Below are 18,598 nucleotides of genomic sequence, written 5' to 3' on the forward strand. Positions count from 1 at the left end.
CCGCGAGATTTCTTCCGGGGAATTTTCAGGAGGGTAGGAAAGGAGACGCGTACTCCGCGACGACGCGATTTATGTACGCTATTTCCTTCTAGCTTCCTCGCGAAGTTACCACTGCAATGCGCACCGAATCTCGATGGCGAGTTGTTACGTATCTATTTTATTTATTAGCTTCCCCAATCTCTCTATTCCCTTCACTGGAATTCTATCTAACTGTCAGATCCTCCTGTTCAAATTGAAAATGATGGTTGAAGAACGCATTTTAGTTTCTAACTGTGCAAATTTTTTTTTTTTTTTTTGATAACATAAATTTAGTTCAATCTTCATTAAAATTTAAAAGTAGCATAAAATTTTCATATATTCTCGTGGGCATGAGCATTGCATTCGTAATTAAAAAGTTTTGCTTGAAACCAAATTTATCTCGCGAAAGTAGGACGGCACCGTTATTAAATTATAGCAAGTATTGCAGCAGTGTGAAATTCGATGCATATTACGAGGGGTTAAAAGCAGAAATCGCCAGTCCTTTCATATCATCAAGATACGGTCTTATCGCGGTTTTCTATTTCTGAGAGAATCTGGGTTGACTAACGAAAACTCATAGGTCAAAATATTCGTACCAAATTGAAACGGAGATCGGGCAAATCGACCACTACGGATTCGATTCCATTAGGATATATTTCTGGACTGTAGGCCAGACTTCGCCCTCGTTCCTCATTCTTAACCCCTTAAGCAAAACTTTATTTTCTGCTTGGTTGCGAGTGTAATTTTTCCGAGCTCTCTCACGCGCGAAACGAAAGTAATTCATTTAAAGGACACAGAGATTTAATGAAGCGTACAAATTCGATAATGAGATCTTAATCGAGTTATTTCTTCGACTCACGATGTCAGATATGGTATGTTTTCCATTATATATGTACACTATGTACATATATCGAGGAATGTACTTGAGCATTGCGGTAGGGTCCGCAATATATCGCATTGAAGATATATTGATACATCTTCCGCATGCGTTTCACGTGTATTTCGATTTGTATCGGAAATAAGGATCTCCAGTGTGGCACTAGATGTACGGCGTGTGTACAAAACTCACGTCCGAACTTTCCATCCCGTAGCGGTAACGCGAGACACGAAACCGGAGCACGAATTTAGTACCCGTTGTCAAAAGTTGCACAATATCCATGCTGCCACTTTGCCAACGAGTAACTCGACAATACGAGAGTTTGGCGGGCACGTTTGGGGTTGCGCGTAGGTCGGGAAACATTAAATTCAAGCGACCCTTCCGCGAAGCAGATTACCGTTGACTTGCGCCTCCCCCCCCCCCGCGTAGGGAAGATATAAATTTGCGGGAATGCTCGGTAGGCCGCGTTTACAATAATATCTGACGGGATATTAAGAGACGACGTAACAGGGCAAGGCCGATGAATGATGATCATTATTCATCGTCCTTCGCGTGCTATCACGAAAGCGTGAACTACAGAACGGAAAGACATGATTTAATTTTGCGTTATCGAGATAAGATCGATTACTGTGATACGATATGAATAACGTTACGTAGTTGGAATCTAAATGTTAAAGGTGAACGTGATATTTGAACAGTATTCTAATAAGTGTAATATAATCTGCGATAATCATGAAAATTTTGAAAAATTATCGTCATTAACGAAATCATATAATTTTTTACAATAAATATAACTGTCCTTACATCGTGACAGATAATATTGGTATAATTTGAAAAGCGCTGCCATTCTTTACATGAAATTTATGACATCTTTCCGTAAAAATTTAAGTAATAACGGATGGCCATGCGACGGCGCGTATAAGTAGGGAATTCGCCGTATAAAGAAATCAATTTTTCCTCGCATTAAGGATCCGGCACATCGTTAAGAGAGTTTCCGCTCACTTTATAACGTAGGCGAGTGTACCAAGGGAGAAAAAGATAAGGGGAAGAGGAGAGAGAGAGAAAGAGGACGAGAGCACACTGAGGGTAGAAAAAGCGTTGTGGATTAAATTGAAAGCGGAAAGTGTGCGTGGAACGCGGCATTAATATACCGTGCATACGCCATTACAACATTCCCCGATGTCCACGCGTTACAACGCGTTACTACTGTTACTACCATCGCTATATTGTCACCACCGTCCATTACGCTCACGCCGCGCCGTACTCCTCGCGCGCTTGGTGGGGAAGAATCCGGTCGTCCGTCCGTTCCCCTACCTCGTAAATCATCGCGATGGGCATCCACGTAGGTCACTGGACACGTCGGCGAAATAACGACGGGGTGGGCGAGGGTGGTCCGACAAGGATGGAGATCCAGGAGGGGGAGAAGAGCAGCCGTTCAGTTCAACGAGAGGTCGTGATTTTCGAAGCGGATGTTCGAAGATCGCCGTAACCCAAATTATCGTAATGGCCATTACCAGACCTTCCGGAAATCAACGGATTATGTTGGCGGTGGAAATCAGTTTATTTCGCAGGGAGGTTTTTGTACCTTTCGATGGATTTTTATCTGCAGATTTTATCGCTGACCATTATTCGCGAAGTTTCAACGAGATCAATTTTTCAGCTCGTGACCTTTGATGTTTTCGACATGGAATTATTTTGCTAAAAGTGACATCGTTATTACATTGGCTTTTCGCTCTTTCAAGAGCAGATGAGATAAAATAAAACAATTAATATCAAGGGAAGCTCTATATAAAAAAAAAATCTTTGTGAGATATTTCTCGTATTTATCATTTTTCTACATTTTACCGGACTGCTTCCCGTATTCGTTTTGATATTTCGTTTTTCGCGAGAGAAACAGCGTAAGCTTGCTGCACAATGTTTTTCAATAAAAATATTATTGTATGTACATTCAATACCGGCGATCTGCTCTTGCTCAATGTCGCTTCACGTTCTACAAAGAGGTGACCCTCCGGCTGGAAAACGACTTGCATTATGTCAACGCGAGAGGATGATGATATAGACTACTTTGGAAAGTGCATTACTGGCGTTTCTCGCGTTTGTTCCTCGCCCGGGGCTTATTTATCGCTCCGGGGGCCGAGTCGCGCCGGCTTCAAGTCGCAGCTGCTGTCTGTAATGGAGTTGCGTACCGCCGTCATATGTGGAGCAAGAAGTTGAGCGCGATGGGGAAGTAGTAGCCGAGAACAGACGTGATGGAGGGGTGAAGAACCTCGAGAAAAAGTAAATACTCTGTATATCGAGCGTATACGGGAACTGCACACAGGGGTAGAGCGCAAAAAGAGCGAACGCACGTTGGGAAGAGGGGTAGGGAGGGAAAAAGTACCACTCGGGAAACACGCGAGATGACACGTGAAATAATACGGGAATGTGCGACGTGCAAACTGATATCGTGTGCAGAAACGTGTCAGAAAAGATGCAGCGATAAAACAAGGGGAAAAGAGGACGCGGTGAAGAGATACACGCGGAAATAACTCGGGACATTATCGTGGTAGAAGAAACCGGACGACCGGAACGACACTTTGATGCATGAAGGGTGAACGCGAGCGCGAGTACGGATCAGAAAGAAATCCACTCTCATGGGTTCGCAAAAATCCGTCGTAACGCCGAAAAAAAGTGCGAACGCAAGGTTGCCGCTGTCGTTTGAGGTGAGAGGTCGGAGGAGAGAATCCGCGCGACCACTGACACCCGTAAGTGGAGTGGCAGCGAGCGCAATAAGAAGTAAGCGAAACGGGGAAAATCCAATTGAAGGGAGCTGCGACCGCGCGGGCTGAGAACGGAACGCAAGTTCTTGGGGAAAGGGAAGAAAGAGCGACAGGGCGCGCGAGTGGAGGAGAGGGAACGAGAGCGCATCGCAAAGAAAAAAAAGAAAAGAATTGGAAGACATGCGCGAGGTGAGAGAAGCATGAAAAGCGACGCTTAAAGGGACATAGAGACAACGGCGATTTGCGCGCACGGTCAAGAAAAATGCGAGGAACGTGAAGATAGATAACAGGAGGGAAGGAGACAAGGAAAGAGGCTTAAAAAGAACTAGAACTACGCGAGTAGCTGACTCAGTTGCTTCAAAGAGCGTCCCGAAAGCAAAACGGGACAAAATGAGCTAGCAGGGGGTGTTCATGCGTAATTCAGTCCGAGTAAAAAAGGCGTGAACGAGATTGCCGAAACACCAAAAAATACCTGGAGAGAAGGAGAGCATTTTGTGGGGAACCGCGAATACGAAGAGTCAGGAAGCGCCGTCCTCGGGGGATGAACGATGAGAGAAAAGAGGCGAAGACAGAGGGTCAGAAGGACTACGCAGACGGGAAGGACCAAGATAATGAGAGAAGAGGATGACGCGGAAAGAAGCGGCGGGCGCGACAGAGAGAAATCGAATGGGTACACAGAGGGTGAGGGAAAGAGGGGGGTGAGGATGGCGGAGAAGCATTGGAGGTACATTGCGAGGTAGTAGGAGTGCTCGAGCGCGTAGGAAGAGGGGGGGGGGGAGGCAGAAGAGGACGAAGAGAGGCAGACCGAGTGAGGAGCGCGGTGAGATGGGGTACGTCGCGGTGGAAAGAGAGCAGAGGCAGAGGGAGGGCACGTCGAGGGAGGGGGTGAGGTGACGTCACGCCGGGTCGATACTCACTCATACTACTCCTCCGCGTGCGGCGACACGATAACCCCCCGGTGATGGCGCACGCGCGCCTTTTACCCCTTACTCGTACCGCCGACACTCGTACTCGCTCCTGAACGCCGCTTCCCGCCATATTAGCCACCATGGGGTAGGCGAGGATGTGCGACAGGGGTGGCTCGGGGTGCTTCTTCTTCCGCAAGGTAATCCACGCGTTTTCTCTCTCTCTCTCTCTCGTTCTTGCTTCCTCATTCTCCGTCTGTCTATTTATCATTTTCTCACTCTGTCGCACTCATTTCCTCATCGGACACCTACCTACTAATCATCCTACGCGCGCCCTTTCGCACCGTCCGGGCGTCCGCCAGTCATGAAATCGAGAAGGGGCTAGTGGTTTGGCGCTTGTGAGAGAGAGAGACAGGCCATAAGGGAGGAAAACCGGCCGGCGTCTTCTTGAACGGTGCTAGCCGAGGACGACTCGTGCACGTATGGGACCGCCGCGACGGGGTAGCGCGACACGCGCGGCGGCGTTCGCCCGGCAGACGGGTGAGACCGAGAGACGGAAAGAGAAGACGGACGGAGCACGGGGGTGGTGGGCTGCCGGCAGGAAGGAGCTCCAGGAGCCGCCGCCGCCGTCGGCGAGCGAAAGGGGCTGCAAATCGGCCGCGGCAGCGTGGATGTCCCTGCTGTCGCTCTGCGACCGGATGTGCGGCACTGCCGCGTGGCTCGTTCCGGTTACATGCCTCCGCGGGGTGCGTTTTTCTCACGGTTCACCCTTTTGTGCTAGTTCTTCCGTCGGCGTCGCGAACGACTATTAAGTGTGCTGACAGGTGGAATGAGCTTGCTCGAGGCAGGCGCGATCGATTAAAGGTTTTATTGTCCCGCAAAAATCTTAGTCCCCTTAGAAGCGAATAACCCTTCCCCCCCTCGGGTATCTTCTGACACCGCGGTTAACGAATGAGCGCGAAGATTTACGGTGATGTTCGTGACAGGTAGATGAGCTCGCTCGAAGCGCGCGTGGCTCGATAAGAGTACGTTTTTCTCGATAGTCTCAGTGAGGTGCGAATCTATCCGAAATCACGGTCAACGAGCGCGAGGATTTACGGCTGGTGCTTGTGCGTTGTCGAAGTGACAGATTGATGAGTTTTCGCGAGACGTCGCGTGCTTTGTTAGGGCTCCCTTCTGCCCCTGAGAGGATCTTAGTTTTACATTTACACGTCGTATTTGTCTCGAATAAAAAAGTGCTATTTTAGATAATTTTCTGTGGAATATATTCGGTAACTTTATTACGGTTTATACATTTTAATAATCAAGATTGATATGAGATATTCAAGAAGTAGAAGCAGAAGTTTAAGTGTGTCTGATTTTTGTCACTTGCTTTTATCAGATTGCACTTAACAATAATTTTATTGATCGTAGTAACAATTAACGATTTGAATTTTTCATTTTAGTAAATAATTTTTTCTTTGTGAATCCTTATATGAAATCTCTTCAATTTAGAAATAACATAAAATAAAATTTTGAATTACTTAAATAACTCTACAATTAAGTTTTGATTTACAAAACACAAAAAAAATACATAGATGATATTGCTACTTAAATTACATAAATCTATTATCAGTTATCATTATCATCATAATCGCGACTTTCTAAATCATTGCGATTCTATATGACGTAAAATGTGGGGAAGCCAAGTTATGTAATTGCCAATGGAGTATGCGATATATGTAGCTGACCCGTGACATATGTAGTTTGGTTGCTGTGGTTATCATTGATCTAGACCCTGACTAATCCGCTTTCGATGAGGGGCTACCACTCGGACGTTCAAATTTTCTCGATATCGCATGTCGTTGCCCACAATCGCGCCTAATATCTCGACGACCGAACTTACACGATCGTCATTTTTCATTTGTCGTTCCGTTTTGCAATAATTAATCCTAATCACTTTAGGAGTAGCCTAACCAAACGGCGAAAATAATCGGTTATTGCTTTACAGGAGGGCCGGGGGGAAGTGACAGACATAAGCGCAAGTCCTGGGAGGCAGGCACCTGCCAACCAGTTGCGCCCCAAGGAACCACCCCCCATGGTCATTCAAGGAGACTTCAGGAAGGTAGTGGCGACACTTCATTAACTCGTTGCCGACACAATGGACGAATTTAGTGTTGGTTGTGTCGGCAAACTTCAATTGCCGGACAACGCGACGATGGATTCCGAAACCCGGGACCCTATTGTGTTGCTCGTGAAACTGTCTCGACGACCGACAGAAACGTATCGGCGTGTGCTTTAATCGTCACGTATTGTTCACGTAATCTGATCGCTATTATATTAAACATGTCAAATTTAAATCAAACTATCCTAAATCTTTGCTTGAATAAGCAAAGTGAGTAATAAAATATATAAAATATAATAGCGATATCTTACTAATTGATTATTAATACAAAGCCAGAAATTAATTTTTGTGTGTGTATGTTTGTTTCCTAAAAGTAAAAATGTCTTGTTACATAAAAATCATATAATTAATAAAATCATATATATTTTAGAGTTGACATATTTCTCTATTTATTATTTATATCAAACACATTATTGCTATGTTATATCTTTTAATTAATGTTCGTATATTTTGCATGATAGAAATGATATTTAGTAAATAGCAATAAATGTGAAAAGCATTACTTATTTCGTCATCGAGACAATTCCACCGGTCCATGCAAACGACGGTAAAATCTCGCTATGCGTTTTCTGAAACGGAAGGCTGATGTACCGTTACAGGTGAGCGGGATCAGTACAGAGATCTTCAAGCAGATCGAGACTGTCGAAAACGATCATGACGCATCGACAGCGGCGGCTCTCGAAGCTGTTGAGCGGAGAGGCGAGATGGTCGTGCGTGTCATTGAGCCTCGGCAAATGGGTAGACAGGCTTCCGAGGCGGCGAAAAAATTCATTGCTATGCAGGTACGTTATCGATGAGCCGTCTGTTTCCGACAGATTGTGATTCATTTGCGTTGGAACGAAATATCTCGTCATAAATTAACACGACGCGCAATTCTTTCGTTATGGTCAACATATTAACCCCCTGTTTATCGTATATATCTCCTTGCTTTTTCACATAAATCTATATTCAATTATAGAATAGCATTGAAACCTTTGGATATATTTTATCGTTTTTGTTTTACTAGTGCTTGGGATATATAAAAATGCACGAATATTTATTATTTTACTGAAAGACTGAGTTATACAGATATAATTTCAGAAACTTGCTAAAATCCAATATAAAGCAGGTCGCATAATTTTAATATTAAACTCGACTGTTTCAGTTAAAATTAGATGGATTTTGTGCGATGTATTTTTTACTTTATTTTACTTAATTTTCAAAATAATCCTTTGCTACGTTCGTCATGATTGTAGAAACTGATACTGTTGTTAAAACTATCGAGCAAATTATCCAGATATCGAGAGATAATAATTCTCCGCGAATTTAACTTTGCCACACAGAGTTAGACGAACAGAATGTAACAATCTGCTCGCACCGCGACTAAATTTGTACCACCCGGGGATTCTGGGAGAAAATTATTTTCACGACAACGGAGCAATTTTGCGCAGGGTAATTTTTATTCGGGACGCGCGCGCGAACGCTGTGAAATATCTCGACGGCACGAATTAAGAAAGCTCGCCGACGATCTTCGTTTCAGGATCCTAAGCACCCTATCTACTTCGTCGAGATAATCAAACGACCGGGACAGACCCTCGGCCTCTACATACGCGAGGGCAATGGCGTCGACAGGAACGACGGAGTCTTTATCTCCAGGATAGCCCTGGAGACCGCCGTGTACAACAGCGGCTGCTTGAAGGTGAGTATCGTCGTCCTGTAAGTTCGTCCGCCCGGGACGACGACAGTGAGAAACCGACGCGATGGAGAAAACGAGGGAAGCGAGTAGAATCGAGATACATCCGTGAATCGTCGCCTCGTCTTCTTTTTATCAGGCGAGAACTTAATTGCCGCTGGTGCTCGGAACGAGCTCGGAGCAGCCATTTAGGATTGGGAACCTATTTCGAGAAAAAGAAAGAGAGAGAGAGAGAGACGTGACAGAGGGGGGGAGGGGGAGTACGCGCCGAATTAAATTTATCCTTTTGCACCTTGACATTTCGCGGGTCTCAGGCATCGATCGGTCCCGCATTCGGGAGGGATATTTATCCTCTTGTTCGCCGCGGTATCGTTTCTCGTCTTTATCGGCTACTCGCCAGTCAACATGCATTCGCACGTGCAGGTAGGTGACGAGATCCTAGCGGTGAATCTGGTCGATGTGACGCATATGAGCCTGGATGACGTTGTGATCATCATGTCGATACCGAGGCGACTTGTCCTGGCCACGAGGCACGGTCCACATCAACCAATTTCGCACAGCCGCCAGACTGAGCACAAGGCACCGCCGGTAGTAGTCATCAAGAGGGAATTGAACGAGGACGAGAGTGACCACGCAACAAGTAATCACGTCAGGTATTATCTCGGACTGATTTCTGTATGTACTTCTTGAATTAATAGTCGAAAGACATCTCACAAATTGGCTATTTCAAGACACCGTGTGGCTGGCTTTACTGCTGACGTCATTACAAACCTTTTTATCTTTCTTCTCGTACAGAAACTTGTTGAGACTATAAATTGGTTGTTAACGAAAAGCCGATATTCCAGAACAATCCTCCAATTACAACAATAGTACTATGTTAGTCCCGATATTCGATATCGTTTAAATCTTTTTTTAAATAAATTAAGACAGTAAACCCTATTATTAGCGACTTCGAGTAATGTATGGAAGTCAATTTTTTATGTCTAGGGATGGCAGTAGCCGTAGACGAGGCGACGGGCGCGAAATGTTGCCGTCGCGTTCGAGACTCGGCCTCACGGGTTTGGGATCGAGCCAAGATCTCGGATCGAGTAACGGCGATCTGTACTATAATTCACGGCCGGAGGGTCACTGGTCCTATCAACCACCACCGCCGCCGGTTATCACGCACCAGCCAAAACCTTCGTCGGCGCAACACTTTCAGCCGTACGAGCGCGGTTATCCGAAGACGTTAGAGAGCTTGGCCGAGAAAGTAAGTCTTGGGCGATGTTTCAAGTGCCAAAATACGAAAATCCTGACGCGGATCGAGATCTATCAGAACGACGGAGAATATCACCGAAGAACAAATCGTTCTTCGGGATAAGTTAAAAATTAGAGAGTAAAGGATTTTTGAATTTTATTATCTAATTGAATCGGTAATTTAATAATTAATAATATTTAACATGGATAATCATAAAGTATTAAAAGCAGTAAAAGCTATAAATATTCTTTCTTTTTGTATTAAATACTAATTTGAATAAAATGATAATAATTTTCCAACAATGTATATTTCTAGTATTCATGATATGAGAAGATTATTATTTAATTTTAATTATTACAGAATATGACGATTCTATTATTCGTCGTAATATTGACATTAATTTTTTTGAAACACATGTCGCTTATGTGATCTCGATCCGATGTAGTTCACGCATAGATGTTCTAGACGATGTGGATCGAGCACCATTTCACACCTGTCTGCACCAATTCGATACTCGTTTGTCCTTCACTGTCTCCAATGAACGCTATTTTACGACTGAAAGAAAGTGGTGAACTCGTGGCAATGTCTCGGGACACTTGCTGTCTCGCGATCTCCGTGTCATTCGGATTGTCGGAATTAAAAAAAGTAATTCGCAAAATAATTTCTCGATGCGTTGCAAAACGGGAAAATTAAATAAAAAATGTCAGAGAATCGCGTATTTCGCGATGATCGAAATGTCACTCGCATAAAATGTCGACTCTTTGTAAGTTCGCTCTGTGTATCGGATTTCTATCCCGATTCTATCCCGATGATCCCGAAAGCAAACACGGTCGTGAGAATAAACGTCGAGAAAACGAATGTCTGACAATTTCAACGAATGCATTTCCGAACGACGCGGAGCGTCGCCGATCCGCTCGCGTATCGACCACGTGCTTCAAATGACTAATCGGTTCTATGAATGAATGCTACATTGAAATTAACCAGGATTTTACAAAGGTAAAGACAACACAAACTCTATCTTGATATCTAGACTTGTGTATGACTGCAATTTTCTGTACAATGCCTTTAATGGACGAGTATAAATATATTCTCCCTCCCTTTCGTGTATATACTTGGCGACGAACGAATGCCTCCACCCCACGCAACGCATTTTACATTTCAATCATCGTTTAGACCCTCAGTTCCTTAAAAAGTTTAACGTAGATTCTTTCATTCTTTGCTGAGATGCTAGTTTTTAAATGTAAAGCCCGAGATCGAGCCAGTAAAATGCGGAAGATTAAATATACATTTTGCCAGAATAGTAAAAAAGATGTGAAAAATTGTATCTTTTCTTTCATTGAATAATCAAAGAAATTACGGAATAATATAACAACGATTTATAAATATAATTATTCGTTAATCAAATTATTCCTCTTATTACAATCATAAAAATTGCAAAAGCTTGAGACTAAACTTTGGTATTAATAAAGAATTAATTTAAAAAAAAAGTTTCTACACTCGCGGTACAATAAATTATCCGGCGACGTGTTTAAGAATTAATAAACGCAATAATCGCGGGGGGCGTTTAATAACAAATGAGGGAAATGTTTAGTCGTACTCTCGACGGTGCACCGGTGCATTCATTTAGAGTTCTACCTAGAAAAAGCGTAACGCGAGTTAACGGATATTTATGTGCGTTCTTAAACCGTAGTAGTCGCGTACACCTGCCGCTGTTTGCGACGTGAACCCTAACTTTATGTTTCCTTGTTGCAAGCTTGTTGTCCGTTTGTTCTTTCGATTGCGTTTTGTGCCTGTGTTCTTGGATAACGTTAATCACTGCCATGGCTAGTGTTATCGCGTTCGATCGATTATCGATTGCCAGCGCTTTGCTCAGCATCGTTCAGCTGTTATAAATTTTAATAATTTATCAAAGACTGCACTTGAAAATTTTATATATATATATATATATATAATTAAGTCTTATAACATTTTAAAGAAATTTTGGTACATTTAATTGTGCACAGATCAACGTATTTACATTTCTTTTAAAGTTTAAAATTTTTTTATATTAATCTATTTTTTATCAGAGCTTACGAAGCATATTATAAGCAAATATCATCGCTAAAAAAAGGTAATCGATGTCGTCGATCGACCGTAAGAGATGAGACGTTGTAATTGCCGTTGACGTTATTTTTTACGCAAGAATCTAAATTCCAGAGTTGTAATGTATAAAAAATTACAATTATTGACAATAAATTGGCAATTATTGATTAAAAAAGAAACGGGAATGTTTGCGAGTCACGGCGATCGACAACTTAAAAAAAATCTACCTAAGGAATGACGAACGAAGTATACTCAAAGGATTCGTGCGATCATGCAATTAGGTACACCCCTTCTACACGGGGCCCATGATGCCCTCGAACGGCGGCCGGCGTATGTCGACGGGTGGTGGAATGCAATCAGTCGGCGGCAGATTGTCGGGCCAAACCACGCAGTCGACCCATTACGGCTACGGTCAGCACACCGGAAGCGGAAGGATCATGCCGAGGAGTGGTTCCGACCAGCACCTACCCCGAGTCGATTACACGAGCATCACGACGCCGGCGCGACATACCCTTCTTAGATCCAGCTTGAAATCAGGTCCGTAATGAGTTTACCTATCATCGAAGCGTCTACTTTATCTCTCTCCCTCCCTTTCTCTCTCTCCCTTTCTCTCTCACCATCTCTTGAGATGTACACATGGAAATTTCCTTCGATAAGAATTATATCACTCTGTGTCTCTCAAGTTCCTAAATTCCGCAGAAAACACAATTTATTCAATTCGAAATCATTGCAATGGTAATGTAGTTTCAAGAAGATTTAGAGAAATATGAAATGTATCAAAAAAATTCGGCAGAAAATGTTATATATTACAATAAAGTTAAAACGTGTGAAGTTAATATTTTCTGTCTTTGATAATAGATGCATTTGCTATATTCTAATAGCATTGTGTCGTTATTAGGTACGTCAGCATTACGTTACAACCCGAGGTACGGACAGACTGACATAACATCCGCCGCGCAGAGACAAGGACAATTCGGCACCTTGACGAGGCGGCATCGACCGTCGTTGGACTATGCCTCCGACACCGAGGCTACGTGCTCCAGTTCACCGAAATCAGCGTATTACTATTATAGGCACAATATGAACAATCCATCTCAAAGCAGCGCCGTGTCGCATTTAGCTACCCTATCGAGGTCACAAATCGGTCAGAGTTCCTCAGGTAAGTTAAGACATTTATCGAGCTTAATTATATTCAGGCACTTTCAAAGTTCCGGATTTATTCGCGGTTGATAATCTTTCTACGAATCAATTTCCATGGAAATAAGCCAAATTTAGTTAAGCGTTTGGTTCTTCGACTTATAATTTGAAGAATTCTATATATATTTTAAAAGAGTTTGCTAATTATAATCATTGAGTATTAAAATTTTATGTGTAAGTAGTAAGCAGTATCTAAATACTACTGATAATGAGATAATAAATGCGGTGCAATTACGTCCAAAGGACGTAAGATTGCAGAAAATTATAACAATCTTAAATTCAATTATTCAATTTGCTTTCGGCAGAATGCATTTCTCTTTAAATTACAAGATTTTGCCGTAGGTTTAAGGTCGAATTCATTACCACGAAGCGGTCGAACGTTGCCTCAACAACCTGGTCTCAGGTCGGGCCTCAGCACGGTCGCGTCGGGCCTGATCGATCAAGAGGACAGCGACGGCGCTCTATCAGCGCCGGAATTGCCTTCCATCAGACGTGACAGAGGTAAGCCCCAGATAATCAAGACAATAACCGGCAATGCAATTGGCTGGGCTGTACTTAACACGAACCACCGTTAAATAGGCAGGATACCGTCCTCGCCGAGTGTGTTCACGTCGGACGAGTATCGCGCCTGGCTGAGCCGCACGCCGAGTACCAGCGCCCTGTACGAGCAGATCAGGGCGACCACAAGTAGACCACCCCGTTACACATACAGCGCCGAGAACATTCATGCAGCTGTTAATCAGGTAAAATCGCAGCGAACTCCGATAATCGACCGATAATATCGCTAGATTTGTTATTACCACGAATAACTATAGAATAATCAATTTTGCCTAGCTCTTCCTGTTATTCTATTAATAGTTCACTAGCTTACATTTGATGAATAAACTCGATCATAATTTCTTAGGATAGAAATGGATAGAAATAATGTAAAATATGAATACGCAAAATGTATTTATATGCATGTAAAATAAGTCAATCTAAATTTAAGACGATATAAGAATCAATTAATCTGTTTAATTGATCTTTAAATTGTTTCGAATTTAGATTATTAATTTAAACTATTACTTTTAGTATTTCGATAGATATATAGATTTTCATATAAATTGTAATTTTATCTCAAACTTAATATCGAGGTATTACTCAATCGAGCAGACACTTGTAAAGTCATGAATGCATGTAATGAAGTATTCTGTATCTCTTCCTGGCTGATGCAGGGTGACTACGGCAGTTACGGTGGATACAGGCCGCTCTCGACCACGCTCGATCGCCTGTCGACGAGATCGGCCTCGGCCCAACAGGTCAATCTCGCGAATCTGAGAGCATCGACGGCGATCAGTTCGACGTGTCATCGCGGTACAACGAATCCGAGGCCAGCCTCGGTGGCTTCGAGCGCGCGCTCATCGCTCGCGGCCCAGAAAGCGTCGCTGACGAGCTCCGCGAGTCAACGGGCGACGTCGGTCAGGAGGATCAGGAACCTGTTGGACTTGGAATCCACGAGGAGCATACCTACCCCAACGCCTACCAGAACTCAGGGTCAAATACTGCTAGATATTAATCCTGCGGGTGATTAGACAGTCTATCGCGTATCTGTCTACCGCCTCGTTTCGTAAAATTGAGAGCGTTAAAAAGATCGTTTCGCTTCGCAGAGTTCCTCAAGTATAAAATAGAGAAGCCGCCGACCGTGGGCACTCCAAGCTCGACGAGCTCGCTTTTGAGCTCGCTCGGGGATGCGACCGGCGGCGATTTGGCAAGCGGAGTCAGCGGATTGTTATCGGTCCATCTTTTAGCGGGGCGCGGTCTCCGATCGACTACGACCTCATCGGCTGCCACTACACCTTCCACTCCCTCAGGTCAGCCGAATTTAGGTGCGTTAGATGAAACAGTTGTATGCCTGCGCGTCGTTCGAGATCGGCAAATATTAATAAAATAATTTCCATATTTTTCTACTGGAAACTTCGCTTGCTTTACCCTAATCTCATATACTTAAACGACATAATGTTCCGTAATGTCGCAATTGCCAATCTTGGATATAACAATTCTACGTTATATAAATATACTAATTCGCAAAAAAAAAACTATAGCTAGTTGCGGCTTGAGAGACTTGTACTGCGTATTGGAGTGCGACAGGGTGCACAAAGCGCGCACGGTAGTGCGAACCGGTGATCTGATGTTTGACTGGGACGAAACCTTCGAGCTGGACCTCGTAGGCAATCGGCAGCTGGATCTGCTCGTTTACTCTTGGGACCCACAGTACAGGCATAAACTCTGTTACAAGGGATCGGTACATTTGGCGAGTCTGCTGAAAGAGTCGCCGGAACATCAGCTAGCCGTGAAGGTCGAGCCACGTGGCACAATTTATTTAAAACTACGATACACCGACGCCCAACAAACTTTCCGTCGAAGGGGTCTGCCGGTCATATCCTTAGCTACGAGGGTAGCGCCTCTCTTCGGGGTTGATTTGGATACAGTGGTAAGCTCCCCTTCTTATAATGAGAAATTATAGCAATCTTTAATTTTTAGGCAAAGAGGTTTAATATTTTCTAGATTGATCCATTTAAATCTTAAAATATGTAATAAATAATAATCTTTTTTTTTGTTAACTAAATAGGTGAGTCGAGAAACTAAAACTGGTGGAGTTCCTGGTGGAGTTTCCACGGCTTTGGCGATGGGAATCCCGAATGTTCCAATTATTGTGTGGCGTTGCGTCGAAGAAGTAGAGAGAAGAGGACTTGACATTATCGGTAAGTATCAAACAAATAATAGAAAACGTCTCGAAATCGAAAGTGTTCATGTGTGTGCACCATAAAAATTTTTGCTTTATTTGATGCAACAGGTTTGTATAGACTCTGCGGTTCGGCGACCAAAAAGAGGATACTTAGGGAAGCTTTCGAGAGAAACGCACGGTCCGTGAATCTGTCGCCCGACAATGTGCCGGACATCAACGTTATCACTGGTAACGTGTCGCAAAATATGTAAAATCATTCCAAGAAAAACGCGAGACGACTGATCGTGACCATCCTTTTCAGGAGTATTGAAGGATTATTTACGGGAACTTCCGGAACCTCTCTTCACGAAGTGCCTCTACCAGATGATGGTCGACGCACTGGCCGTCTGTTTGCCGGACGACCCGCAAGGCAACGCTAAGCTTATGTTCAGTATACTAGATTGCCTGCCTAAGGTCAACAGGGTACGTATCCACGAAGTTATTTTTAAATGCATTGACCGTAGCTAGAAGAAGTAAAACTACATACGCGACGAGGCTTTTTTTCCCGCAATTATACTCAGATTCTAATTACATGTGTTCTTGGTTTAATAGTGCACGTTGATTTACTTGCTGGATCATTTGGCGATGGTGGTGTCGCAGTGCAATAAAATGTCACCCGCAAGCCTCGCCGTTTGCTTCGGCCCGGTATTGATGTTACACTCGGAAGAAACCGGACCCCCATTGGATTTCCAACAGCCGATCGCCGTGCTCAAATACCTACTGGAGATTTGGCCGGTAAAGTCAGGTAATGTACTTGTTCTTCATCAATTTACGTAAAACTTGCTCTTTCGTAGATTTAAGTCGATGATATATTTCCATATATTTAACTTGATTTCGTTCTAATTGTTATACTTGGGCTTAGTTACTGACGTGCGCGTTAAGAAAGAAACGTCGTCTAAGAACCGAGTAATCAGTAGCTAATTTCACAGACAGTTCGGAAGACTTCTTCAGTCGGTTCAACACTTCCTCGAGTTACGCCAGTAGTCGAGCGCAGCAGCAGTCAGCAGCATCTGCAGCAAGCGCAGCAGCAAGTGCAGCAGCAGCTGCAGCAACAGGTGCAACTGCAGGGAACATTGGGACGCACAGGGCTGCCTTGGCAGCAGCCACCCTCACTTCATCATCAACCCCAAACTACGGTAGCCGCAGTCCTCGGACCTTCCATTCGTCCTCCACCACCGGTCAAGCCTCGTCAGGTAGGCCACCGATACGTGCGTTTCTCGCACGATTCGAACGTTGTGTCGAAATGAACGTTAACCCTAAACAGTTCTGATCTTTTTTCGTTACAAATACTTTATTGAATTACAAATGCTTATGATCTTGAGCTGCCTATGAAAATTTAAACGCAGGAAATGTAGAATATCATCAAAGACTTTAAGAATATACGACTAATAATATTCTTATTAAATTAGAGAGAGTCTGTCTCTTTAGTACTTTTATGTAAATTATTTTATACTGTTTAGGGTCAACTGCATTAATTTTTCTGGTTCTTGCAAATTTGCGTAAATCTTTGCTTGAGCAATTAAAAACTTCGGGACCAGAAAAACCGATCGAGAAAACGCTCGCCAAATATTCTGAACGTATATACTCAGTTTTTCTCTATTCTCGCTTTTTGTCATATCCTATGCATATTGAAACATTGTTGAACAGCATGGTAGGCAAAGTACCGATTCTATTTCTCCTTTGTTCGCTTCGCAGACAACCTCAATCGCGACGCGCTTCCACGAAATCGAATCTACGCCATTTAGTGATTATTCGCCCTGCTTATGTGTTTTCAGTCACGATGAGATTTCGATCAAAGAACTTCCACTTATTACAAACTCGCAAACGTTTTCGCATGTAGTGTTTCGAGGAGTATGTAATTTGAAAAGTTGTATCATTTCTCTATCAATATTCAATCATTTCTCAATCAATTATTCTCAAAGATAATTTCAAAAATTGTCACGTCAAAGTAAAAAAAATTACGATATAAAACACTATAATAATTTATATAATTAAAAAAACTTATCCAATTAAATATAAATTTTTACAAAAAGTAGAGAGAAAAAACTGACTAGAAAAAATTTATTTTTGAAAAAATTATTCTTGGTTAAGAAAAAGTCAATTTTTACTCTGGGAAACATATTTAGCCGAAATAGTTTGCGATTGTCATTCATTGTCATTAGTCATTACCATTAATCATTATTATATCTCGCGATAGAAATTTCATAAGTTTATGTACATATATTCCGTAGATAGATATCATTTATGCGAAATACCTTCGTGCATGCTCGATGTCATTTCTGTATCTTTTACGGGCATATATTGGGTCGATATAATTTCCATTTTGTGTATATAGTTTCGACGTCATTCCTATTATAATGACAATTTACGTTGTCTTCTTTATCTTTTTTCGTTTGGGCACGTATTCTTCAGAGCAAGCGCAAATTGCCGGCTCTACCAAACCGCTGACAGCACAGAGACGCCGCTTCTTGCACAGGTATCATCGTTATTATCGTTTTCATTATCGTGTACATCAGCCGCCTTTAGTTCGTTGTCACATGCATGGCCCGACTCAGATATCAGAGAAACGTTCATCATTCATTCATGTAACTCTCATTCTACCTTCATGCTATTACGTTTTATACGATCTAAATGTCGCCAACATGCCGAGTATTTGTAAATACTTTTCTACGTTGATGTAGCACATATTTTAGCGTATGCTCACAATTGCATTCCACTTCCACGACTCTCTGGTATCCGCGAAATTACGCAGAACCGACTTGAAAACGATCTTGCAGAATTATTAATTTTCTTAGAAAATACACGTTGGATTTCGTTCGTAATATAAATCAAATATTTTTTTTAAAAAGGTATAAGTACAAAATGAAATATAAATTGCAAGAATTTTTGACGATAACACACAAGTTTTATATATTATTATCGA

At 42.8% G+C, this 18,598-nt stretch overlaps 1 protein-coding gene across 5 annotated transcripts in view; it reads left to right on the plus strand.

Annotated features, from left to right (window-relative positions):
- Rhogap100f (Rho GTPase activating protein at 100F) overlaps positions 1 to 18,598 on the plus strand; it is a 65,934-nt gene that overhangs the window by 33,820 nt on the left and 13,516 nt on the right. Inside the window, exons 1-19 of one of the 5 annotated variants that reach the window (XM_071776544.1) lie at positions 4,651 to 4,759; positions 6,550 to 6,663; positions 7,323 to 7,505; positions 8,243 to 8,401; positions 8,819 to 9,048; positions 9,383 to 9,644; positions 10,617 to 10,628; positions 11,996 to 12,251; positions 12,613 to 12,873; positions 13,254 to 13,412; positions 13,491 to 13,654; positions 14,126 to 14,474; positions 14,558 to 14,776; positions 14,993 to 15,381; positions 15,520 to 15,652; positions 15,745 to 15,864; positions 15,938 to 16,098; positions 16,228 to 16,420; positions 16,609 to 16,868. In XM_071776544.1, coding sequence (XP_071632645.1) covers positions 4,718 to 4,759; positions 6,550 to 6,663; positions 7,323 to 7,505; positions 8,243 to 8,401; positions 8,819 to 9,048; positions 9,383 to 9,644; positions 10,617 to 10,628; positions 11,996 to 12,251; positions 12,613 to 12,873; positions 13,254 to 13,412; positions 13,491 to 13,654; positions 14,126 to 14,474; positions 14,558 to 14,776; positions 14,993 to 15,381; positions 15,520 to 15,652; positions 15,745 to 15,864; positions 15,938 to 16,098; positions 16,228 to 16,420; positions 16,609 to 16,868 — 3,666 coding nt within the window. In that variant the 5' untranslated portion in view covers positions 4,651 to 4,717. The other 4 variants (XM_071776541.1, XM_071776543.1, XM_071776540.1 and 1 more) reach the window with 4 other exon arrangements.

The sequence above is a fragment of the Temnothorax longispinosus genome, chromosome 4 (genome assembly GCF_030848805.1).
Source record: "Temnothorax longispinosus isolate EJ_2023e chromosome 4, Tlon_JGU_v1, whole genome shotgun sequence".
NCBI classification, from domain to species: Eukaryota; Metazoa; Arthropoda; class Insecta; order Hymenoptera; family Formicidae; genus Temnothorax; species Temnothorax longispinosus.